This window comes from Engystomops pustulosus, chromosome 2, assembly GCF_040894005.1.
Source record: "Engystomops pustulosus chromosome 2, aEngPut4.maternal, whole genome shotgun sequence".
In the NCBI taxonomy this organism is placed as follows: Eukaryota; Metazoa; Chordata; class Amphibia; order Anura; family Leptodactylidae; genus Engystomops; species Engystomops pustulosus.
The window spans coordinates 221,126,037-221,152,494 of NC_092412.1; the positions used below are offsets into that span (position 1 = coordinate 221,126,037).

A 26,458-nucleotide genomic window follows, 5' to 3' on the forward strand; every position below is an offset into this window, starting at 1 on the left:
ATGAGGGAGCAGGGGAACGCCGCAGAGCTACACTCCCTAGGTTCATGTCTGAAGTTACTGGGACTCGTGGTAGAGCACTGTTGAGGCCAGAACAGTGCGAACAGGTGATGTCGTGGATTGCCGACAATGCTTCGAGCAATTTGTCCACCAGTCAGTCTTCCACGCAGTCCACCCATGTCACCGAAATCGGCACTCCTCCAGCTCCTGCACCTCAGCCTCCTCCCCCCCAGTCTGCCCCCTCCCAGCAAAATTTGCCATTTGAACCGGCATACTCTGAGGAACTGTTTTCTGGACCCTTCCCACAGTCACAAACCACTTGTCCGGTTGCTGATGAGCAATTTTCCGATGCCCAGGTTTTCCACCAGTCGCAGTCTGTGGGTGATGATGACCTTGTTGACGTACTGGAAGAAGTGTGTAAAGAGGTGTCCGACGATGAGGAGACACGGTTGTCAGACAGTGGGGAAGTTGTTGTCAGGGCAGGAAGTCCGAGGGGGGAGCAGACTGAGGGATCGGAGGATGATGAGGTGACAGACCCAAGCTGGGTTGAGAGGCCGGGTGAACACAGTGCTTCTGAGACGGAGGAGAGTCCTCGACCAGAACAGGTTGGAAGAGGCAGTGGTGCGGCCAGACGGAGAGGCAGGGCCAGAGCTGGTGCATCAGCGCCAAATGTGTCAACTAGTGAAGCTCCCGTGGCGAGGGCTCCTGCGGCGAGGGCTAGATTTTCAGAAGTCTGGAGGTTCTTTAAGGAAACACCGGATGACCGACGGACTGTGGTGTGCCACATTTGCCAAACCAGGATCAGCAGGGGTTCCACCACTAACAGCTTAACTACCACCAGTATGCGCAGGCATATGAATGCTAAACACCCCACTCAGTGGCAACAAGCGCGTTCACCTCCGGCCGTGCACACCACTGCTCCTTCCCCTGTGTCAGCTGATAGTCAGCCCCCTGCCCAGGACCCTGCCACAAAAACCCCATCGTCGCCTCCACGATCCTCCACAGCATCCACCAGCGTTCAGCTCTCCATACCCCAGACGCTGGAGCGGAAACGCAAATATAGTGCAACCCACCCGCACGCCCAAGCCCTTAATGTGCACATCTCCAGATTGCTAAGCCTGGAGATGCTGCCCTATAGGCTAGTAGAGACCGAGGCCTTTCGCAGCCTCATGGCGGCGGCCGCCCCTCGGTATTCGGTCCCCAGCCGCCACTACTTTTCCCGATGTGCCGTCCCAGCCCTGCACCAGCACGTGTCAGACAACATAATCCGTGCACTGACCAACGCCGTTTCTGACAAGGTCCACCTGACCACGGACACGTGGACGAGTGCTGCCGGGCAGGGCCACTATATGTTGCTGAAACATTGGGTTAACTTGGTGGAGGCTGGGACCGAGTCTGACCCTGCGGCTGGTCATATACTGCCGACGCCGAGGATTGCGGGGCCTACCTCGGTCCAGGTGTTTCAGGCCTACTATGCCTCCTCCTCCTCCCACCCCTCCTCCACCTCCTCCTCCGAACGACCATCCGTGGGCATGGCGCCATCAGTCGGTAGCTCTAGGCACAGCAGCAGTGCCGTCGCTAAGCGACAGCAGGCGGTGCTCAAACTGCTGAGCCTAGGCGATAAAAGGCACACCGCCCAAGAACTATTACAGGGCATCACGGCGCAGACTGATCTGTGGCTGGCACTGCTGAACCTGAAGCCAGGCATGGTTGTGTGTGACAACGGCCGTAACCTGGTGGCGGCTCTGCAACTCGGCAGACTGACACATGTGCCATGCCTGGCCCATGTGTTAAATCTCATAGTTCAGCGTTTCCTCAAGACATACCCCAATCTGTCTGATTTGCTCACGAAGGTGCGCCGCATCTGTGCGCATTTCAGGAAGTCCAGCCCAGATGCTGCCACTCTCAGGGCAGCGCAGCGCCGCCTCCAACTGCCCGCTCACCGACTGTTGTGCGACGTGCCCACGAGGTGGAATTCAACACTGACCATGTTATCCAGAGTTTACCAGCAGCGCCGAGCGATTGTAGACTGCCAGATGTCAACTTCCACCAGAACTGGTAGTCAGGTCAGTCAGCTTCCTCAAGTCTACAATGAGGAGTGGACGTGGATGTCTGATATCTGTCAGGTGCTGAGTAACTTCGAGGAGTCAACACAGATGGTCAGTGGCGATGCCGCCATCATCAGCCTCACCATCCCGCTGCTTGGCCTGTTGAAAAACTCTCTGGTCAGCATGAAGTCGGAAGCTTTGCGCTCCTCACAAGAGACGGGGGAAGAAGATTCCCTTGTTGATAGCCAAAGCACCCTTAGTTCTGTTTCTCAGCGCATATCGGAGAAGGTGGAGGTGGAGGAGGATGAGGAGGAAGAGGAGGAGAATGTTGGCGAGACACAAGAGGGGACCATTGTTGAGTCCTTCACTGTTGAGCGTGTATGGGCAGAAGAAGAGGAGTTGGAGGAGTTGGAGGAGGAGGAAATGGACAGTCAGGCCAGTGAGGGGAGTGAATTCTTACGCGTTGGTACTCTGGCGCATATGGCAGATTTCATGCTAGGCTGCCTATCCCGTGACCCTTGCGTTCAAAGAATTTATTCCAGCACCGATTACTGGGTGTTCACTCTCCTGGACCCACGGTACAAGCAAAATCTTTCCACTCTCATCCCTGGAGAGGAAAAGAGTGTGAGAATGCATGAATACCAGCAGGCCCTGGTGCACAAGCTGAAACAGTATTTCCCTTCTGACAGCGCTAGCGGCAGAGTGCGTAGTTCTGCGGGACAAGTAGTGAGGGAGAGTAGGCGAGCAGGCAGCTTGTCCAGCACTGGCAAGGGTACGCTTTACAAGGCTTTTGCCAGCTTTATGTCACCCCAGCAAGACACTGTCACCTGTCCCCAGTCTCGGCAGAGTAGGGCTGATCTTTACAGAAAGATGGTGAGGGAGTACGTAGCTGACCATACCATCGTCCTAAATGATCACACAGCTCCCTACAACTACTGGGTTTCAAAGCTGGACATGTGGCACGAACTGGCGCTGTACGCCTTGGAGGTTCTTGCCTGCCCTGCCGCTAGCGTCTTGTCCGAGCGGGTTTTCAGTGCAGCTGGTGGCATCATCACCGATAAGCGTACACGCCTGTCGACTGACAGCGCTGACAGGCTGACGCTTATCAAGATGAATAAAGCATGGATTTCTCCTAATTTCCAATCTCCACCAGGTGAAGGAAGCTCAACCTGAATAATTTATCCACTCCTCCTCATTTTCCTCCTTCTCCTCCTCTTTGTACAGTAAAGCAGAGGAAACTGGCTATTTTTTGACAGGGCCCACTGGCTCTAGCTATAGTACTTTATGCATTTAATTTTTATGGAGGGCCACCGACCCGGTCCTCTGTTTTAAACAATTTTTGGGAGTGCCACATACAGGCACTCAATCTATTCAATTTTTCTGGAGGGCCACCTACCTGCTCCTCTGGTTTGAAAACTTTTTTGGACTGCCACATACAGGCACTCAATCTATTAAATTTTTCTGGAGGGCCACCTACCTGTTCCTCTGGTTTGAAAACTTTTTTGGACTGCCACATACAGGCACTCAATCTATTCCATTTTTCTGGAGGGCCACCTACCTGCTCCTCTGGTTTGAAAACTTTTTTGGACTGCCACATACAGGCACTCAATCTATTCCATTTTTCTGGAGGGCCACCTACCTGCTCCTCTGGTTTGAAAACTTTTTTGGACTGCCACATATAGGCACTATCCAAATTGAATTGTCTCCATAGCAGCCTCCACACGTTGTCTCCATTGCTACCTCCATACATCGTCCCTTTATCAAACGAGGTGTGTCAGGCCGAAATTTGGGTTGTTTTCATGGATTCCACATCAAAGTTGTTAACTTTGTCGCCACCCTGCTGTGTTATCCACAAAATACACTGGTAAACTTTTACCATTTACGGATATTATTTCAGCGCTTCTTGCGCATCTGTTTACATTCCCCTCACCCGCCATATCCTAAACTTATAAGAACGCTACTACACTTGATCTTATACAAAAGGTTCTTAGAAGTGCTGTTTGGGGAGTAGCCTAGAGACAGGGGCTTGGATTGGCGAAAGCTCGCCTGGCAGCGGAGCGCCAGCTCCATGCCAAGAACCAACTAACATAGTTTTAACTGCAGCACCTTTAATCTACTACTAGTTCACTGCCTCCATACATGGCCGCCTTATCAAACGTGCTGTGTCAGGCAGAATTTTGGGTTGTTTTCATGGCTTCCACTACAAACTTGTTAACTTTGTCGCCACCCTGCTGTGTAATCCTCAAAATATACTGGCAAACTTTTACCATTTACGGATATTATTTCAGCGCTTCTTGCGCATCTGTTTACATTCCCCTCACCCGCCATATTCCAAACTTATAAGAACGCTACTACACTTAACTTGGTGCAGGCTGGGACCCAGTCTGACCCTGGGGCTGGTCATATACTGCCGACGCAGAGGATTGCGGGGCCTACCTCGGTCCAGGTGTTTCAGGCCTACTATGCCTCCTCCTCCTCCCACCCCTCCTCCACCTCCTCCTCCTCCGAATTACCATCCGTGGGCATGGCGCCATCAGTCGGTAGCTCTAGGCACAGCAGCAGTGCCGTCGCTAAGCGACAGCAGGCGGTGCTCAAACTGCTGAGCCTAGGTGATAAAAGGCACACCGCCCAAGAGCTATTACAGGGCATTCCACATCAAACTTGTTAACTTTGTCGCCACCGTGCTGTGTAAGCCACAAAATATACTGGAAAACTTTTTTCATTTACGGATATTATTTCAGCGCTTCTTGCGCAGATGTTTACATTCCCCTTACCCGCCATATCCCAAACTTATAAGAACGCTACTACACTTGATCTTATACAAAAGGTTCTTAGAAGTGCTGTTTGGGGAGTAGCCTAGAGACAGGGGCTTGGATTGGCGAAAGCTCGCCTGGCAGCGGAGCGCCAGCTCCATGCCAAGATCCAACTAACATAGTTTTAACTGCAGCACCTTTAATCTACTACTAGTTCACTGCCTCCATACATGGTCCCCTTATCAAACGAGCTGTGTCAGGCAGAATTTTGGATTGTTTTCATGGCTTCCATGTTAACTTTGTCGCCACCCTGCTGTGTAATCCACAAAATATACTGGCAAACTTTTATCATGTACCGATATTATTTGAGCGCTTCTTGCTCACCTCCTTTGGTTCCTCTCTGCCACCCATTGGTTTGAAGCCTGAGTCCATTTAGGGTATGTTGCCATGACACTCTCTAGCCTGCCGCTGCTGCCGCTGCCGCTGCCTCTGCATGCCGTCCCCTATAGTGTCAGGGTCAATTATTGGATGTTTTAGATGCTATCTAGCCTCATTCGGTCACTCTGTCATGGCCATGCTGTTGCCCATAATTTTGGCATAATGGTGCGATTAAGCAGCCTCAGAGGCATCCATGCATGCTGCCCCTGCTGTTTCCTGTCCATTTCCGTGGTGTTTCCATCCTTTTCTGAGGTTCCCAGGTGTTTGGCCAAGCTTCCCTGTGCAGAGCCTTGGTCCCCTTGAAAAATGCTCGAGTCTCCCATTGACTTCAATGGGGCTCGTTACTCGAAACGAGCACTCGAGCATCGGGAAAAGTTTGTCTCGAATAACGAGTACCCGAGCATTTTAGTGCTCGCTCATCTCTACTCATAAAATATGGGCTATGAAAAACCCTCAGTGTAAATTAATTTATTTGGGAATTGCAGGAAGCTGGCACTGTAATTGGTTTCAGATACGCAGGCCTGTATGTAGAGTTATCATGTATAGACCTAATATTTCATTTTCTGAAGCCTTCACTTACTCCAAAGTCACATTGCAGGCAAGCATTTACCTATCCAATACAGTCAGAACTGTATCTGAATGCCTAAGAGTAAAGCATGTGGTGCTGTATGATACCTTTGAATCTTCTGTTTTATTGTGGGTTATCTGGTAACAAGTCACATTTGCATTCTCAGAGTTTTAACTTAAAGCCACTGGACTCAAAATTCTGTAACAGTCCCACTTTCAATGGATCACTTCATGGGCAGACAGACTTGGCAATAAATGGTTAATACTCCCAACAACATCAGGGTGTCCCAACAACGTCAGCACCATGAGTTTTTCTAAAAGTCAGTTGGAACTACTTTATTGTATTCTTTAAGCTATGTGCCCTTTCTCAGATACAAATCATGTTTCCTTATGCTGAAAGCATTGCACATTGTAATGTAACCAGAGCCGGACTGATAAGGTCTGATAAAGAAACTAAAGCATTCTACCTATAATATTGGTGAAAAATTTACTTTTTACAGCTTATAAATGCCATCTCTGCTATCTACTGTAATATGCAGCATTACATCACATGTGCATTAACCTTTACAAATTCTGCATTTTACAGTATGCACACCCATAGTGCTATGATACCACATTTTCAGGTGTCTGGATGGCTTTCTTTCCTATGTTTTATCTGGAATCAGAACAGGATAATATTGAGAGGATGGGAAAGTGTCCTCCAGGTCTCATATTTTCTTTGATGACATGACCCCTGGACAGCTCTTTTACATGTCTTTAGCAGTAACATACAGGGAAATACAGCAATCTGAATGCTGTGAAACAGTGCCAACCTGAACAAATTAAAGACCTAACATGGCTATCTTGAAAGCAACTGATTTATGGTACAGGTAAGGCCTGTAAACAGAGCAGCCCATATTATCAGTAGCCAACTGAGAATCTGCCGGGGCCTGATTGTAACCGTCAAGCCCTTAATCCTCATGTTGGAAAAAAGTCCAAAGTCCTGCTAAAGTGAGCACTGCTTGTGGTGGTGGTGTCACAATTAAACTTATATTTCTAAACTTGGGTTAGTGGGCACTTATAAAAAAAGATTATACTTCTTTCTGGTTTTGGCTTCAAAAAAAGCTTTTCAAAACATTTTACTAAACATGTACGAGGCATTTATCATAAAGATTTTATTATAAGGAACAAAGTTAATTTTTCCAACTCAAAAGACAAGAAAAGTGACTGAAAAGTTATTAACAGGGCTGGATTAACATTCAAAGTATAAATACTACAAAGTAGTAGTAGTCGTAGCAGTGGTAGTAGTAGTAGTAGTAGGGAATGCTGTGGCCAAACAAATTTTTTGGTGCAGGGCTATAACTTAAATCTTAAAGTTCTTAAAGGTACAGACTAAAACTTGAAACTAAGATTTCAATTTTGATTGCACCTGAATTTGCAAGAGATCTGAATGTCTTAATTCTGACTTCTCCCATACTGGCGCACAAAATGCCACTCCTGACATATTGGGGCACATTTACTTACCCGGTCCAGTCGCGATCCAGCGGCGGGTTCTCCGGCGCTGATTCGGGTTCTGCCGGGATTCACTAAAGTCAGTGCGCCGAGATTCACCAGGTGTCGCTGCTGCGCCGAGGTCCGCCGAAGTTCACCTGCTTTTTTCTGGTGTATGTGAGTGCTTGATCTTGCGACACAAATGGCTTTTTAAATTCTGCGTTTTTTCCGAATCCTTCGGGTTGTCCGGTGGCCACGCCCCCCGATTTCTGTCGCGCGATTGCGCCAAAAATCGATCGCGTGCGCCACAATCCCGTGAAATACAGCGCAAAGAAGAAATATTCGGAAAAACCCGACGGATTCGCGGCTGCGGACCCTTAGTAAATGTGCCCCATTGACCTCATTCTTCTCAAAACTTTTGCAAAACGAGTATTAGCCTAGTTTTTCAGCACAAAAAAATGTGTTGAAAGCCCAAACTCGGCTTATACTCGAGTAAAAAAAATATAGGTTTTAACAGGTTTTGTGGTAAAATTAGGGGCCTCGGCTTATACTTGGATCGGCTTATACTCGAGTATATACGGTATATAAAGAGTAGTTTCCACCTTGTGGCTTTTCCTGCATGATAATCCAGACATTGAGAGTTATATCTGGCAAGCCACACTTGGTGAACATACTGGCTCCCATTTATTTAAGTGTTTTTGCCAGTTTTCTGTCTGACTTTGCATTGAAAGGAACGTGCATACTGCTTGCAACTTGTGTTTGTGCAAGTTTTATGTTACATGTATTCAATAATCTGATGCACCCTGCACACTCTACTATTTTTGAGAGATCTGGACCATTACATGTTATTTTAATATACAATAATAATCTTTATTTATATATCACCTTCACCGTCACATTCTGTAGCACTTTACAACTCATAGGGGACATGTACAAATAATATAACACATTACAAACAGTCATATGGAACAATACAATTCAGAATGAAGGTTATAGCAGTTACACTATGACTGCGGGAACCAATGTGCAAGATCCTGTCACCCAGAAAGCTTCCAGTTCTGGTTATGACCGAGATAATAAGATATAGAAAGATTAGGGGGAATGTGACAATAAGTCACATAATGACAGTGAAAAGAAGACAGAGATAAATAAGAAGCTGAAATGCTTCCGAGAATAGTTGGAAAGTATTAGAGAAGTTAATCAATGAACCAGTGGAAAGCTGCTCAGATTTGCTTGACTGCACAATTGCATCATAAATGCTGTGCACTGAAGAATCACATCTGCCGGGAGACACATAAATGCACATTACTTATGCCGGCGAGGACTTCTGGTAGTCATGTGTGCAATAAATGGCAAATATGATTTTTGCTACCACATGAGCACTTGAACACAAGAATGCTAGGCCAATAATTGTAGCTTGAACTTCACATAAGTCTATTGTTAAAATTTTTTCAATTGGTTTAAATGGGTTAAAAAGTATAATGTATATGTCACAGGTGACCTCGCGATCCATGACTCGGGTCGCGGATGCACCCGTGTTCCGCACGGGACCCTGGCCCGGACCTATGTCACAGATGTCCCTACGATCCACATTGCGGATTGCGGATACACCCGTGCTCCACAGTGGCATGCCTACCCCGTCCCCCGTTCCCCGTCCCAGAACACTAGTGATTGTCTCTCTGCCATCTCTAACATCATGTTCTCTCTCTTGTTGAAAATTAAAGACTGAACTTCTTGTCTTTCCACCATTTACTAACTGACCCAATCCAATTTGGTCTGTGGGATCACTATAGCACCGAGGCAGCAGGCCTGATGTCTTGGGGTTGTGCTGGACTCGTTGTGCTGGACCTCTTCTTTGCACTGCATATTCAATCTCTTTCTCACTCTTGCATCTCAGAAACATCTCCAGAATCTAACCATTTCTACCCACTAAAATAATTACCCTCATCCACAAAGCTCTGCACAATGCTGCACCTTGCTATCTCTCCTCTCTTATCTCTTGACCCTCTCGACCAACCCTTGCTCTTCGATCTGCCAGTGATATTAGATTAATCTCTACCTTAATTCTAACCTCTCACGCATGTCTCCAGGACTTCTCCCGAGCTGTACAAATTCTCTGGAATGCTCTTCCCTGGACTATCAGACTAATACCTAACCTCCAAAGTTTTAAATGTGCTCTTAAACCTATCTCTATAGGCAGACCTATGACACTTGCTAACTGCATGAAACTTCAACTCCCTTTTTACTAGGACCATCCTATGTCCTCCTTCGTCTGTCATCCAACAACACCCGATACCAGGCTCCACGCTTCTCTGCAGTCTCCTTGACCTTGGACTTTGTATATCAGATGGCAGCTGATGGCTGGTTCAAGAAGCAGCATTTTCATTTATTTATTAAATAATTTTATTCTGTTCCTTATAAAGAATGGTGAGACCATTATACAAGCTCTTATACCTCTTGTGTCACCCCTCATCCTCATAGACTGTAAGCTCTTGTGTTACCCCCTCATCCCCATAGACTGTAAGCTCTTGTGTCACCCCCTCATCCTCATAGACTGTAAGATCTTGTGTCACCCCCTCATCCTCATAGACTGCAAGCTCTTGTGTTACCCCCTCATCCTCATAGACTGTAAGCTCTTGTGTCACCCCTTCATCCTCATAGACTGTAAGCTCTTGTGTCACCCCTCATCCTTATAGTCTGTAAGCTCTTGTGTCACCCCCTCATCCTCATAGCCTGTAAGCTCTTGTGTCACCCCCTCATCCTCATAGACTGTAAGCTCTTGTGTCACCTCCTCTCCCTCATAGACTGTAAGCTCTTGTGTCACCCCTCATCCTTATAGACTGTAAGCTCTTGTGTCACCCCCTCATCCTCATAGCCTGTAAGCTCTTGTGTCATCCCTCATCCTCATAGACTTTAAGCTCTTGTGTCACCCCCTCATCCCCATAGACTGTAAGCTCTTGTGTCACCCTTTCATCCTCATAGACTGTAAGCTCTTGTGTCACCCCCTCATCCTCATAGACTGTAAGCTCTTGTGTCACCCCCTCACCCTAATAGACCGTAAGCTCTTGTGTCACCCCCTCATCCTCATAGACTGTAAACTCTTGTGTCACCCCCTCATCCTCATAGACTGTAAGCTCTTGTGTCACCCCTCATCTTCATAGACTGTAAGCTCTTGTGTCACCCCTTCATCCTCATAGACTGTAAGCTGTTGCAAAAAGGGCCCTCACTCCTATTGTTCCATATGACTGTTTGTACTTTTTAATGTAGTATTTTATTTGTATTTATTCCCTATGATGACGCTAAATAAAGATTATTATTAGAAATCAATTATATTACTTTAAATAATAGACCAATAGCCACCAGGTGGGCATTGTCTGTCAACCAGGCTTCCTCACCCTGTGGGTTGAATGATGCAGGGGCTGCATTGGTAGCATCCATGAACAGGAGAAAGAGCTAATCCCCATTTCACTGAGGGCTGGTTATTTGTTTCTTCTTAGACCTGACTCTATGTACCTCAGTATGATCTGGTACTTATGTGACCTGTGGTTCTCCTGCCTTAACCAGCCTGAGCTGGTACCCTGACCACCATCTCGACCTGGAATCCTGTGTCTAGCCTGTGACGTTACATTGAACCCCATTGTGATCTGGAATCCTGTATCCAGCCTTAGCTGGTACCTTGAACCCCACCCTGACCTGGAATCCTGACCTGATCCAGAACCCTGTTTCCTGAACCTTTTTCAGATCTCTGTATCCTGACCTGGTCGAAAACCCTGACCCTGATATGTTAACCCTGAACTCAAACTTGTATCTCGAACCCTGATCATTCACCCTTCCTGAGTTTCTACTTCTATTCCGTTCCTGTTCCCTGATACTCATATGGCTACATATTTGTCTACCATGACAGAATAAATAAATATTTATCTGCAACCGACAAATACTTCATAAAATACATTGCAGTTATAGACACAATTACTTTACAATTTCATTATACATTTAGTTATTAATTCATGTCAAGAAATTACTTATCTTACAGAATGATCTAATTTTAGTGAGTGGAAAACACATATTTCCATGATAAACATCATTTTCACATCTTAACTTGATTTCATTAACCTATTACAACTTCCATTAAACACCTATTAGCGAGGTGAGAACCAGATAAAATAGGCTTCAGCAGGAAAAGAAAGAGGATGGTAAATAAATGTAAGTAATGCTCATCTCAGCTATTAATATAGGTGTCCTACTTAATTGAATACATGAAGTAGAAAAATCTATTAGCAATGTACAGTATATTTTCATATTTGTTCGTTCACAGAGCAAATTACTGAAGTGAATGGTTGTTATACAGCAGTTTTGCAGATAATGTAGTAGATAATGTTCCCAGGTGAAACATTGGCACTGGCCCGTCGGAGGAGAATAATTCTCCAGGGGTCAAGCTCTCTCTGGAGACAAGACCTGTGGGCAGCTAATTTACATGTCATGTGCAGCTTTTCCCTGTAAGCTGAGATACAGTTTTGCAGCCTCCAGAGCTGATATGGCTACTTATGGAGCGATGGACGGACTTGTGTCCTATTTTAGAGCGAATATAACAAAGGTTATCAAAGCAGAGATTTGCTTGGCTGGGCAGATTGTGATCAAAGGCCTGCAATGAGTAACTGCTTCCCCGTTGGAAAACACTTCCATACTATTACCATGTTTTTAGCATGAGATGGAATTCCCAAATGGAGAAATAGATCTGTGAGCCAAAGTGTCACGCTTGGAAAATTAGCTCGCTGTATCCTAAAATGTACAATAGGTTTTTTTATATGTAATATTTGTTCATCTGTTTCTGACTTTTGTGATTAGCGCCAAAAGGCTTTACAAATGTTATGAAGTGCATGACAGCAACATTATTAAAATCCCTAAATCAAGTACCTAACACAAAAGGATGCAACACAGAGCGGAAAATGGAGAGTGGGAAGGAAACATCTTGACATGCCAGTGGTGCTAATTAACTAACTTCAACTGATCTTGTTCTCTCTGTAGGTCAAAATTCTGAGCTATTTTTGGAAATTCATTGACAGGCAAAATGCCATTCTAGCACATAAATAAAAACAGACATATGTTCATAGCATATTGTGGAAAGTGCCATTGAGGACTGACCACCACCCAATTAGCATGTTGTGTGCCAAAACATATTGCGCTGACCATCATTTTCTTTATATTTTTATCTCAAGTTATTAGCTAATAATTATAATGGAAAACCTTCTTACCATCCAGTCCAGGCAAAACTGTCCTTCTCATTGCCAACACCAGGCCCAGCGGAGAACCAAAAAGGAAAAAGTCTGACACCTCAAAGTCAAAACGGCCCAAGTTTTCTTCACAAAGATTGGAGCTCCCAGTTCTAGGAAAGTCCATATCGTCCTTTAGTACGCTTGAATGGATGCTGGAAAAATAGAAAAAAAATTATAAAAAAATCAAAAGTCAACTGGACACATTTTTAATCAGTTCGAGATAGGACCTTTTTTTTCATTCACCTATTATATTCTTAAAGTTTTTGTAACATATTTTTGTATTTGGAGTTGCCTCTCCGGGCAGTGAGATCAAAGGTTACACTACGCTGCAATAGCCTTTGCTGTCCCTCCTACCTGCCACTCAAGTTGAAGCTTCTGAAACACCACAGTCTCCCGGAGCTCTCCTCATGCTTTGTCACGCATAAACGTGTTCATGGTCGCTCTTGCTGACATGGAGGTTGTAACTCTCGGAGCCGGCGGTGCGACAGAAGCTTTGACCAGGGCGTGCAGGTAGGAGGGACAGCAGAGGCTACTGGGTTATGTAAAAGTTTTTGCTCCCACAGTCTGGAGAGGGTACTCCATACCCCAGTAGCCTCTGTCGAAAATTAACATATTAGTTAAAGTGTAGATAAGGTTAGAAAGTATTATAGGACTATAGAAAAGATAGTTTAGGATCTACCTCAATAGGTAGATGGTAGGTTTCCTTTAAATGTACAAATATAGAAATACAATACAGATACCTTTAATAATTGTTTTCCCTCAGTCATAGTCATTTTACACGGTGGGGATATAGGTTTTCTATGGTCATCTAGGGAGAGCTACAAGCTAAAGTCAAAATTAACTGGTGCCCTTCTTTAATTATTGATTTCCTTAATTTTATTCTATTCTATATTAGACGGTGCCCCACATTAGTTCTCAAAAGTCCTCGTTGGCATTGTAAACCTTGTATATTTTTCTATATTGCTGAATTTCCTGGTAATTGAAACATATAAGTCCCTGTCCCAAAAACACTTAAGATAAGTAGTGGCCCAGGTACAAATCACAGGATATACTACATTTATTAAATACAACTACTACCTCTGCATCTCCACTACTGTTACGCCTACACTTATTCCGATCAGCAGGACACAGACTGGCCTGTAATAACCCGTATTTACCTGGACAGGAAGGCATGGTGCTGTGTAATGGTATCACAGTCATAGGTAGAAGAATCGCTCTGTTTCCTCAGTAGAGGCGGCCGGGGTTCTCCATTGTCCAAAACTCCTGAGATGTCAATATTGCTTTTGCTGAGCCGCTTAGTACCTCGCAGATTGGCGATGCCTTCATTTGACAGGATAGGATTATCCTTATAAAATAATAGAAAAAGGAAACCGTTAATAAGTAGAAAATAATTGCAGAAACCGTGTAAACCAAGGCAGTGCTTACATTTGATGTTGTAATAATGTGCTGAATTTGTGACAAGATTACAAATTGGAAAATGGAACCCTACAACTGAAGATGTTACTGCTTTGCTGAACGAAAAATTGAACAGCTTGAGTCATTAGGTTTAATAATCTTGCTGAAAAATGGCATTTACCAGATTTTGTAAATTTAAGATGCAAAAACTAAAAACAATAGAATAGTAGAAAGTCTATACTTCCCCATAAGGGTGTGTTTTCTTTTCTCTGGCTCCCCCTGAGTGTCCTTCTTTCTGTGCAAGATTCCCAAATAGATCACAGTGATTGGAGGGGTTGAAAGTCGCACCACATATACCAGAGTCACCGGCCTCTTAGTATACAAGGCTCACGACTGTGTGGCCGGGTATTTCTATGCCTGGCCCTGAATTGCACTATAACCTTTGCCAGAAACCACTGCAGGCAATTTCACCAGTTCACCAATGCATTCCCTGTCCCATGTGGGCCCACTTGCAGCCAGGTACGGCCCAATACACACCCCTCCATGCACACTTGGTATGAAGGTGGCGTAAGGGGGAAAATATTCCCAATATTTGGCCTTGAAACTTCAATCAAAATACAAGCCTTGATGAATCTCCCGCAATAAATTGTAAAACTTTGTTTTTCACAGTTTATTGTATGTCTTTTAGTGTGGATTTTTTTATTTGAAAAGTTAAATAAATAGGAAAAAAAAGGGCCATAAAAGAGTCGGCGTCCAAGCCAATATGAGGCCAATATCACAGAAAACGAAAGAACGAGGCAGATTTAGTGATATGAGGCAGTAAATGTAGATAGATTTCAGAAACTGACCTCACTAGCTAAACTAGAGGCAAACATTAACACGTACCTCTGATGAGTCGCTAAACTTCTAGGGCGATGAAGTGTGCTACTCCATGTGAATGAACATATTGGGGCTTATTTACTAAGGGTTTTTGGGATTTGCATGGCTTTGACAGGTATTTAACATGTGTCTGCGCTGTGACTGTGACGCACGCGGATTTTTCCATAGCTGCGCCGTGGGACGATGCGACTGATTCGGACAAAGCGCAGGATTTAACTTTCAAATTGTGTGGCAAGACTATGCAACTACATGCCCCAGGAAGAAGATGGTGAACTCTGTCGGACCTGAGCGGGGAAGCGACACATGCAGGATATTGGGCGCACAATCTTAGTGAATCGCGGCACAGTGCATTAACGTCGGACAATGCACTTTTGGTGAACTCCAGTGGACGCATAAGTAAATGGGCCCCATTGTAACCTGGCGTGAAGGTGGCGGGTTGTGGCTAATAATCAATAAGCAATAAGCTAGCATTTGCGATTATTTCAGGTCCTGAAATATATGTCCCCTATTGTGTATCCGACCATAATCCTGGGCTTGAGAAAGGATTATGAACAGGATCCGAAGCGTAGCACTTGGGTAAATAAAGTACCCACTCTTTACATTTTGGTGTGCGGTTGATTTTTGCATTTTTGTACTAGGAAGTGGAGAGTCAAACCACTCAGGAGGGCAAGCACCCGCACTGAACTTACTAAGTGGTGCAGTTGTGAAAATTGTTTTAATATGCGACCATAATCCTGATTATCTAGTAATAAATTACCCCACTTGTATTGTCAGTGTTTCCCTGAAACAATAAGGTGGCTTAGGAAACTGGTAGCCAAATTTTTAAGTATAAATAAAGTATCTGTTTTTAGTGTTCTCTTCATGCAAGACTTTAATCTTAAATAAAAAAAATAAGAACTACTTGGATAGAAAAGTGCTGTATTTTCCACACAAAATCTTATTTTCTATATATTTCAGGTGGAAGTTTTCCTATTACAGTACTCAGAATGCAGTTCAAGAAGTGTTTTAATTGCTTTCTCATACAAGGTTACAGGTGGCACTATGGCTCATGGATGGGAAATGGCTGATTGTAAATGTTTTAAGTTTTATCCGTATAGACTGTGCTTTATTCTATATTTCCAAACTGTTAATAAAAATTGATGGAAAGAATAGTTGATTAATTAAAAGAATAATGTCACTAAAAAAATCATTTTTTTATTAATATTGTGAATTGTTGCTTATTCATTTATTGATTATTGGAGGCATTGGAGCACATTTACTAAGGGTCCGCACGGCACATTTTTGTCGGGTTTCCCGACTATTTCCCATTTACGCCACATTTAAGTGAGTTTGTTGGCGCACGCGATCAGACTTTGGCGCCGACTTGCATGCGACACAAATTGGGGGGCGTGGTCGAACGAACAACCCGACTGATTCGGACAATCCGCAGAATTTACAATTCAAATTGTGTTGCAAGACAATGCACTCTCATACACCGGGAAGAAGAAGGTGAACTCTGGCGGACCTCAGCGGGGAAGCGACACATGCAGGAAAATGGACCCACGATCTTGAAGAATCACGCTGGATTTCTTCCTTGTCAGAGAACGCACCTCGGGGATCATGACAGGACCGGGTAAGTAAATCTGCCCCATTGTTTTTATTGCTTTGAATATTCTACAGTATATTTTTCAGTATATCAAACTGTCTTCCATACAGTCTCCCATGTTTTGAAAAATAGTTCTCCTGCTTTCAGGAGAACAAGACCAGGATATCATGAAATCATCAGAGGTTCTTAAAGGAAATCTACCATTTGTTTTCATGCATTATGAACCAAACACACCTTGAGAATGCTGTAGCTTCCATGATGCAGAAACACATCTTGTTTAATGCCTGAATTGAATGGTTTTGCTGAAAAAGCAATTATAAAATTATGATAATGAGACTCTATTGCTCCTGTGGCTGGCTCAGAGATTCTCCTCACCCTAATTATTCACTGCTCCAGCCTTGTCCTGCCCAGCATAAGCCAAGAATAAGTAATCAATCGCTGCACCATCCCCCAGTTGCGGTGTATGAATCAGACAGCTGAGGTTGATTAGTCCTGTCTGGACAGTTCAGGATGCTACATGTAATGTGTTTATGAATGGCAGCCAGCCTGCAACCCAGCTCTCCCAAAGTCCTGAATTTTATAATAGTTTTTTTTAGCAAAACCACTCGGATCATGGATTGCACAAGATATGTTTATGCATCTGTGGCACTACAGCATCCTCAAGGTATGTTTGGGTCACAACGTATGAAATCAAAAGGTAGATTTCCTTTAACCAAATACAAATTATTTGTGTTCGGTGACTTATATCAATATAAAAAATTAGATGTTTCCCTTCTATTGAATAAATATCCGTTGCATCTAGTTTATCAATTAAACCACCAACTATATATTAAGCTCAGCGCATAAAATAAGTGAATTTCAAGCTACTTATGTAATGTAGTGTGGAAAACTATAAAAATTTTTCATCTTTCAGCAGATTTCGGGAAGTAAATATTCACATAGGATTGTACCGTATGAGACTTTTACTGGTTCTGGAAAACATAATAACAATGTTTGTTTCAACATTCAGCACTCACATATTATTGCAGGGAGAATATGATCCCAATTTGTTTATTGTTGCAAATGATCATGTTCGTGGGGTTTTGGCACTGATTTGTGCTAGCAAAAGCAGTCAAGGGGACAATAAAACAATCCCATTGCATTAGTTCTGCATAAAACATTGTATGTTAACAGCACCAGTCAGAATAAGCTTTGTTTTATTTCCCATTTATAATAAATACAAAAGAACAATATAATCCAAAAAAATAGCTTTTACAACCCCTTCTCCGGCACTCTAGCTACCGAGAAGGGACATTAGGAAAATATATGAAACCTTGTAATTTATTTTATTAAAGGTAAATGTCTCTTTCTCCACGAATAAGTTTTCTTTCCTCTCTGCATGAAGACTCTGAGTTGTTTATTGTAAATTCACCGATGGGAGAATTTTTGGCTCAATGAGAGATCAATTTACAGTTCTAACTTATCCATCGAAAGTCTGTAGAAGATGTGAGAAGGGTGAAATAGGAACAAAATACTAGCTGATATGATATTTTCCATACATATTTTATGATAATGTAATATACCTTCAGAAGTAGCAACATGGCGTACGTAATAGGGCACATTTACTTACCCATCCTATCGCGATCCCCGCTGTGTGTTGTCCGACGAGGATTGGTGTCTGCCGCGATTCACTAAAATCGTGCATCCAATTTCCTGCATCTGTTGCTTCCCCGCTGAGGTCTGCCGGAGTTCACATTCTTCTTCCCGGTGTATGTAAGTGCAGATCTTGCGACACAATTTCGTTTTTCAATTCCGTGGTTTGTGCAAATCAGTCGGGTTGTCCAACGTCCACGTCCCCCCATTTGTGTCACATGCAAGCCGGTGCTGATGTGCCACAATCTGATTGCGTGCGCCAAAGACTTGGGGCAATTCAGGGCAAAATTGGACGAATCCAACATGGATGAATAGAAAATTTATGAGAGCATTATCTAGGAGTTCTTTACCTCCTTCCTACCTCCACATACAATTCTTTGGCGACCTCCTCCTTCACTCTCTATGGACTTTTATGGTAAGATGTAATCTGATCTCTCAGTGAACTCATAAAACTGGATGCTCTTGGAAAACTGATTTTATCAATTGTTTCATAGTAGTTATACAATTTATGAAGCAAGTATGTCAAGGAAAGGAACTAAACAGAGGAAAAAGTTGGGTTTTGTTTTTAATAAAATATATTAAAGTTTCTTTATTTTTGCTTAGATGAATGGATAGTTGTTTATTATACAAAGTAGATGTTAAGTAGGTTAACACTTGTTCAGGGACAAACAGGTCAGTATTCTGGTTAATATTCCAGTTTTGGCAGTGCTTGTACTACTCATACGCACCATATAGCATTTAGGAGAGAACTAAACATCGAGGGCTAGGTTCTACAGCCAACAGGAGATGGAGAGGATAAGACGAAGAGCCACAAAAATGATAAGAGGTATGGAGGGTCTCTTATAAGGAATGAATAATATAATAAGATTTATTTAGTCTTGATAAGAGATGACTATGAGGGGTCATGATAAATTTATATAAACTCATACCAAAATATGGTAAAAGTCTCTCTGTCTCTGGGTCACTCTCTCTGTCTGAAGAACAAAAGATTTAAAGTGTTACTGTAAAGCTCTAGTGATTTTATCAAATTATTATATGTGATTCCCCCTTTGAAAACAAACAGAATGATGCCTACTTTGTGCTGATAACCTTTTTCTTTCCAAAGTTATGGCATTTTCTGTTCTGAAAAATCTTTCTCATCAAAGGTGCCGGTGGAGACTAATGTCTGTCAGTCTATGCCCTTAGGCTGATGCCAGTTTGCTTGCCCTCAGATCCCATGATGCCTTGTGTTCTCTGTCAAAGTTATTTAGCATTAAATCCATTTAGTTTAGCACAAGTAAATCCAGTGAACCCTGCACATGCAGCCATCACATGGAGGAGCAGGGGATATGTAATAAGTGATAGAAATCATTAGAATATAAAGTATATGCCTGTGCTGTGTGAGCTCTAAGGGTTAATAGCTTATCTGCACAGAGCTGATTCTGCGATGATAAGGTGGGGAGAGTGAGCAGCATGAGGTGCAGAGAGAGACAGAGAAAGTTCTGTAGAATCACAGACTGGGATGGAGGGACTGATGAGGAACAGTGAAGATTTTGTACCTCAATATTCTGTGCAGGAGACAACTGCATTCCCGCATCCAGCTCTGCTTCATACACTGTCACATGACCTCCTTTTCTGTGAGCAGGGAGCAGCAGATCCTTCCCTCCCATGAAACCGACTCAGTAACAAAGTGTAAACAAAATACAGATTCATGTGGCTTATCAGCACAGGCAGAGCAAGCAGCTACTGCAGCCGTGAGGTAATCTGAGGGTTTTGATTTCCAGATGTGAGAAGGCTTCTCAAACATAAGAACTGTGAAATCCTGGAATGGCTGAGCTCAGGTGCTGATCACAAGAGCTTCAAACAGGGTCTAGATGCCTCATTACAGAAAAATAACATTTATGTATCATCTGGAGGTGCATGGTGGGATAACATAATAATAATCTAATTTGTTTTTAAAGGAATAAAGGCAAATTTGATAGAAAAAAGGCAAAGTACATATTACTGAAACTGGAAAATATGTTTGTATTTTATGATTGTCTGACTATGTTAAAAACTCTGCAGGTGGGGAGAGCTGATAAAAAAAATAAAACTGTACTTGCCTACTCTGGCGCTCCTCGTCTCCCATCCGTCATAACCGTGCCGCTGTTTGTTAGGATGATCATGGCTCCAACAACTTCCAGCGGGCTGGCACGCCCAGCTGTCCCCTGTCCCAGCAATGTAAACACAAAGGGGCATGGCATCGATGGACCAAGAGTACAGGTTTTTTTTACAACCCACTTGTAGAGTTTTTAATATAGTCTACAACCCCTTTAACTTTTTCTTTATTGAAAAAAAAGACATTGCAGCACCTTTCAATCAATGTCTTACGTAAGTAAAGTAAAACGCTGGATTTGCTGTACAAGTCACTGTAATATCATTTTACTGTGATTAACCAAATATCAGGACTTTCTGGAATGATCTAGATGTTTCTTGAAAGGGGAACTTTAGTTAACACATTAATAAAACGAGAAAGACGCAGAAAATCATGGATTCTAGATTTCTTAAGGCAGTATCAAGTTTTACCACTAGATGGCAAACACACAATTGTCATAGGCCTATGCTGCAGGACACTTCATCAGTAGACTGGATAGGAAAAAGTTGATATGGACTTTTGGTTTTAAAAATTACTATCAAAGTATCTCCAAAGCAAAACAAAATTATAAACATATTGATTACATTATCACTGGCCACAAACAATTGTGCTTTTAGCAGCACTATAGAAGCAGTGAGATGGTAGCTCCGAGATTGGTAGGATAGGTAGTACAAACATGGATTTGCTTTCTACAGTTGGAAAAAATGGAAAAAATTTAATTATTGCTTAAAGGAAATCTACCATTTGTTTTTATGCTTTATGAACCCAAACATACCTTGAGAATGCTGTAGCTACACTGACGCAGAAACACATCTTGTTAAATCCCTGAACCGAGTGGTTTTGCTGAAAATACAATTATAACCCTTATCGACGTGTGATGTATAGTTATGTCACATGTCGGCCAAAATGAACAAATTCGAAAATTCCACTTTTTCAACATTTTGTAACATTGTGACACTATGAAGTGCAATTTTTTTGCGCAGAAATAAAGCCCTCACACAGCACATGAAAAAATCCAAAAGTTATAGATTAGAAAGGAGAAACAAAAGGAAAGAAAGGAAATCTACCTCTATAATACACTAAAACTAAGCTAAACATACTCACCTAATGTCCTCTTCATCTTGATCCGGCCACCGGTCTTCTTCAAGCTTGACATGTTGGGATCGCCTGAAAGAAAGACTTATAAAAAGTATACTGGTGCTGCTAATTATTCACACCCCTCGCCACCTCCCTTTCCCATGTTGGAGAGGGAGGTGACATCACTTATGAGGCGTGAATAATTAGCACCAGAGCGCCGGGCGTCATGCCCCACCCTTAGTCTTTTTTTCATGCGATCTCGACATGTCACGTGGTGGGGTTAAGATGAAGGTGTCACGGTTACACCCGCGATCCTTGGTACGGATTGAGGGTGTACCCATGCCTGCTGCTGCGGTCCCTGCTCCCCCAGCCCTCACCTACCTCTCCTGGCTCCGGCCTGCACTCTGGCACCCAGCATGTAGGCCGCATGCTTCTTCCCTGCAGTTGTCCGCTCCCACCACTGGGGGTGGGGCGCGCGGGGACTTCTCCCAGCCTTAAAGGGCCAGCGTCCTCCTTATTGGCTCTGGCATACCTGGCTCGGCTATATAGCCTGGCGACTCCCAGCATCCCCTGCCGGATCTTCAGGTCATTCTACTGGAGAGAAAGCTTTCCTGAGCGTTTCCAGATGCCACTGTGTTTCCGTGTTCCTATGGTGATTCCCGTGTTCCATGTTGTTCCCGTGTTCCTGGTGTCCTGTGGCGGTCCTGGTGTCCTGTGGTGGTCCTGCCAGCCATCCGAGGTCTTGCTAGCCATCTAAGGTCCTGCCTGCCACCCCGAGGTCCTGTCTGTCATCCCGAGGTCCTGCCTGCCATCCCGAGGTCCTGTCTGCCTTCCCAAGGTCCTGCCTGCCTACCCATGGTCCTGCCTTCCGGTGGTCCTGCCTGCCTTCCCGTGGTCCTGCCTGCTTTCCCGTGGTCCTGCCTGCCTTCCCGTGGTCCTGCCTGCCTTCCCCTGGTCCTGCCTGCCTTCCCATGGTCCCGCTTGCCTTTTCGTGGTCCTGCCTGCCTTTCTGTGGTCCTGCCTGCCTACCCATGGTCCTGCATGCCATCCCGAGGTCCTGCCTGCCTTCCCGTGGTCCTGCCTGCCTTCCCGTGGTCCTGCCTGCCTTCTCGAGGTCCTGCCTGCCTTCTCGAGGTCCTGCCTGCCTTCCCGTGGTCCTGCCTGCCTTTCCGTGGTCCTGCCTGCCTTTCCGTGGTCCTGCCTGCCTACCCGTGATCCTGCCTTCCCGTGGTCCTGCCTGCCTTCCCCTAGTCCCCGTGTCCCTACCCTGGCTGCCACCGAGGGCCTAGTCGCACCGGCGGAGCGACCTGGTGACTCCCCGCCGCAGCAAGACCATCCCGCTTTGCAGCGGGCTCTGGCGAAGACCAGGAGTTCACTTAGAGTCTGCTCCCGGGTTGCGGCTAAGGTCGGTATTCCCCGCGGTGGTCCAGGGAGTCCACTGTCTATTCCCCTGAGACTGTTACAGAAGGTAATGTTAGGTGAGTATGTTTAGCTTAGTTTTACTGTAATATAATGGTACATTTTCTTTAATGCTTTTTGCTTTGCCACAGCTCGTCACAGTTTTCATTACCAATGAAGAAAGAGGGGAAATCTTGATTCTCATTGGAGCATTCTTACAGGGTCAAGAAAAAAAAAAAAAACCTCTGGCACTACGTCTCTTTATTTAAAACATTCAGTTCTTTATTAGGAGCATATACAATCCACAAGGTAAAGAAAATGGACACAGACCGACGCGTTTGGGGGTGTGTAGCTCTTACTCATAGTCATAGTAGAGTTATAGTCACAATTCCTTACAGGTTCCCCTGAACAGGGAAAGCTGTGTGGCCTCGAGCATGAGGTCCAATGTTAATTGGTCCTGTCTACACGGAGCGTTGCACATTCTGAGCTACCAAGGACTCTGGTAAAGCCTGTGCTGGATCAACAGTTCTTGTGCCCACATAGAGTGACAGCTCTGTCTCTAAAGGTTTGTCAACACCAAGGCATTAGTTTAGAAAAAAAAATATTTAAAAGCCCTTTTTCCATTATACTGGTCTTGGACTAGAGCTTCAATTAATGTTATCTTTCCGCGAAACAATTTTTAAAAACCCTTTAAGGTTTTTTGATAGCTAATAAAATAACAGTTTCAACATATAGTGCATGTACCAAAATAATAACAGAGTGTGTCATGGGAAATGCACCATACGAGATCTCTGTGACCTTGTCAAGTAATGTATCATTCCAGACTCAATTACTGGATATGAAGAAATGATAGAAGAAAATCTACTTGTTTTCTCAGAGATGCCATTCATGCAAGGTGAAGGTTAGGTTGTTCTAAATGGAGTATGGATATGATGTGGATATCCTGAATTACAATCATAGGTTTAAAGAGAAAAAACATAAAATACATGTACGTCCTTGAGCGTATAATACAAAAATTGCTACAGATTCTATTTAGCAGATTTTTACTTCTATGTTTCTAGGAAAGTGGATTTTAAACCTAAATGGACACTGACAGCTCCCATAAGGCATACCGACAAATCCACCCTCCCGTAAAAGGGGTCCGGAAATAATAGTGTACCCTAAATTCTCTTAGATCACACGTATGTAGCTACTCTCCTTATTTTTCTTATCTCCCATGGTATTCTCATATTATACGTACTGCATCAAAACTTTACCGTGATGTACACTCTGGGGGCATTTATTATTTTTGGCGCTAGATGTTGTTATTTCAGATTTTAGCAGTGCTTTTCAATTGGATAATACTAGAAAAGGGACCTGTGTGAATATAATTTCCAAAAATGTAGCCATGCTGTCCCTTACAAATAAGATTGTTGTCCTTGGATACAACCACCACTGCTGGAACAATTGCACAAAGAAATAAATAGTTTTTGCATATAAAATGGTCTAGAGATACTCCATGACTCACAACCGTCCTGTGGTAATGAACCCTGTTATGTAGGCATTAGTAGGGCATGTCATGCAGTCGGATTGTGGTGCATCGTCGCTGGCTTGTATGCAAGAGAAATGGGGGGGGGGGGGGAGTGTCGTCGGACAAACCAACGGATTTGGTAAACCGCAGAATTTAAAAACGAAATTGTGTCGCAAGATCAAGCACTTACATGGACCAGGAAGAAGATGGTGAACTCCAGCGGATCTCAGCGGGGAAGCGACTCATGCAGGAAATTGGACGCACGACCTTAGTGAATCGCGCCAGACCCGGGTAAGTCGGACAACGCACAGCGGGATCACGACAGGACCGGGTACCTAAATCTGCCCCATTATCTTCACACAGGATTTTTTTTTAATAACATGCAATTGAAGAAATGTTTATATATTATCTATTAAATTAATATATGACATAGTTGTGTTCCCACTTTCTCTTGAGAAGTTTACCCTGGATCTTAACCCCCTTATGCTCACTGTCAGAATATAAGTGAAACCGCAGGATCTGGGTATTGATTTAACAGACAAGTTCCTTTGAGAAGAGAATTATCTAGGGCATCTTTGGAGGTTTTTGTTTGATTCGTTGAGGTCTCTTAACAGCAAAAGCGAAAGGATTAGAACTAATTGATTTAGCTGACAATTTGATCTTTCAAAAATATTTTTGAATTCTGGCCAGACATGTGTATGGGTTTTGCTAAGAAGTTTCTTTGTGGTTAATACAACTGTTTTATATTATCATCCAGTAAAAGGAGATAAATATCTGAGACAATAATTGCTAGATGGTGCACTATCAATTTAAGCAATTTTTTTTTTTTTACTACTATCTACCCAAATTGTTCACTACCGGTCAACTCCTAAAACACAGACTCATTTGGACTTTGCTTTCCTACTTAACTTTATTTAAGATCAACTCTTTTTAACCCTTACAGGACTCAGCCCTTTTCTTTGGATTTGTGTGTTTCTGTTTTTACTCCCCTTGATTCCAAAAGCAATAACTTTTTTTCTCATTAACAGAGATGTATATGGGCTTTTTATTTGCAGGACAAATTTTACTTTTAAGTGACAGCATTTCATATTCCATGAAATGTACTGTAAAGCTGGAAAAAAAAGTGTGGGGAAATTCACAAAAAAACCCCATATGCAGTATTTTCTTTATTCTTTGGGTCAGTATGATCACAGGGATACCACCTTTATATAGGTTTTAGTAGATTTTTAAAAATGATATTCTTTACTACAAAAAAATAAATCAAAAAAGTGGCATTTTGGATACTTGGGTGCTATTTTCCGTTAAGGTGTTCACTGCCTAGAATAATCTTTTTAATATTTTGATAGAAAGGGCATTTTGGGATGTGGTGACACCCAACATGTTTATGGTTTTTACTGTTTATTTAGGGGGGTGATTTAAACTTTTACTCCTTTATATTTTTTTATATTCAATTTTTTTAAATATTATTTCAGACCCCCTTGGGTACTTTAACTATGGAGGGTCTGATAGCTCATGCTATATACTGATATACTGCTGTATTGCAGTACATACCGTATTTTTCGGCCTATGAGGCGCACCGGACTATAAGGCGCACCTCTAATAAATGCCTGCTAAGACATCTAGGTTCATATATAAGGCGCACTGGAGTATAAGGCGCAGGATCAAATGCAGTACCTAAAAATGACCTGTGCACAGTTCAAGCCAGCTACACTTCCCGGGAAACTTGTCTTCAGCCTGTCAGAGAGCTCCGATCTCAGAGGTATGGGCTGCTGGGGGTTAATGCAGGGTGATGCAGCAAGGGTTAAGCGGTCTCCCTCTGCCCCTTCTCCTTCCCTCCTCAGCCAGGGTGTTATTCCTGTGGGGTTCCCTGTGGCTCCTTCTCTTTCCCCTGTTACAGGGCTGTCAGGTATGGGGGATTGTTTACTGATGATGATGATGATTGCCTCGTGGTCGGCACTATGGCAGCTCCGGTCTCTCCGTGATAGGGGAGGGCAGGATGGGCACAATGTTAGTTGTGGTGCCAGGGCACTTCAGGAGCTAGGGACCCTGTATACTGTGGGGGAAGGTGCAGGAAATTTCTGGGGTTGGAGCTATTAAACACTGGTAAATGTACAGTACATCTTGTCTGTAGTACATTTCTGTATAAGTTCATATATAAGGCGCACTGGCCTATAAGGCGCACCTTTGATTTCTGAGAAAATTAAAGGATTTTTTGATGCGCCTTATAGGCCGAAAAATACGGTAGTCATTTTACTGCTCAACTCTAATAGCCTATTAGAGACTAGTATCCACGGCAGGCCTACGGGCCTACAAGTCCTATCAG

At 43.6% G+C, this 26,458-nt stretch overlaps 1 protein-coding gene across 2 annotated transcripts in view; it reads right to left on the bottom strand.

The window, feature by feature from the left end:
- PITPNM3 (PITPNM family member 3) overlaps positions 1 to 26,458 on the bottom strand; it is a 358,693-nt gene that overhangs the window by 39,646 nt on the left and 292,589 nt on the right. For both annotated transcript variants that reach the window (XM_072138218.1, XM_072138217.1), the window contains exons 8-9: positions 13,704 to 13,891; positions 12,526 to 12,698 (exon numbers count right to left, since the gene is read on the bottom strand). In XM_072138218.1, the coding sequence (XP_071994319.1) occupies positions 12,526 to 12,698; positions 13,704 to 13,891 (361 nt within the window). The remainder of the gene's footprint in view (positions 1 to 12,525; positions 12,699 to 13,703; positions 13,892 to 26,458) is intronic.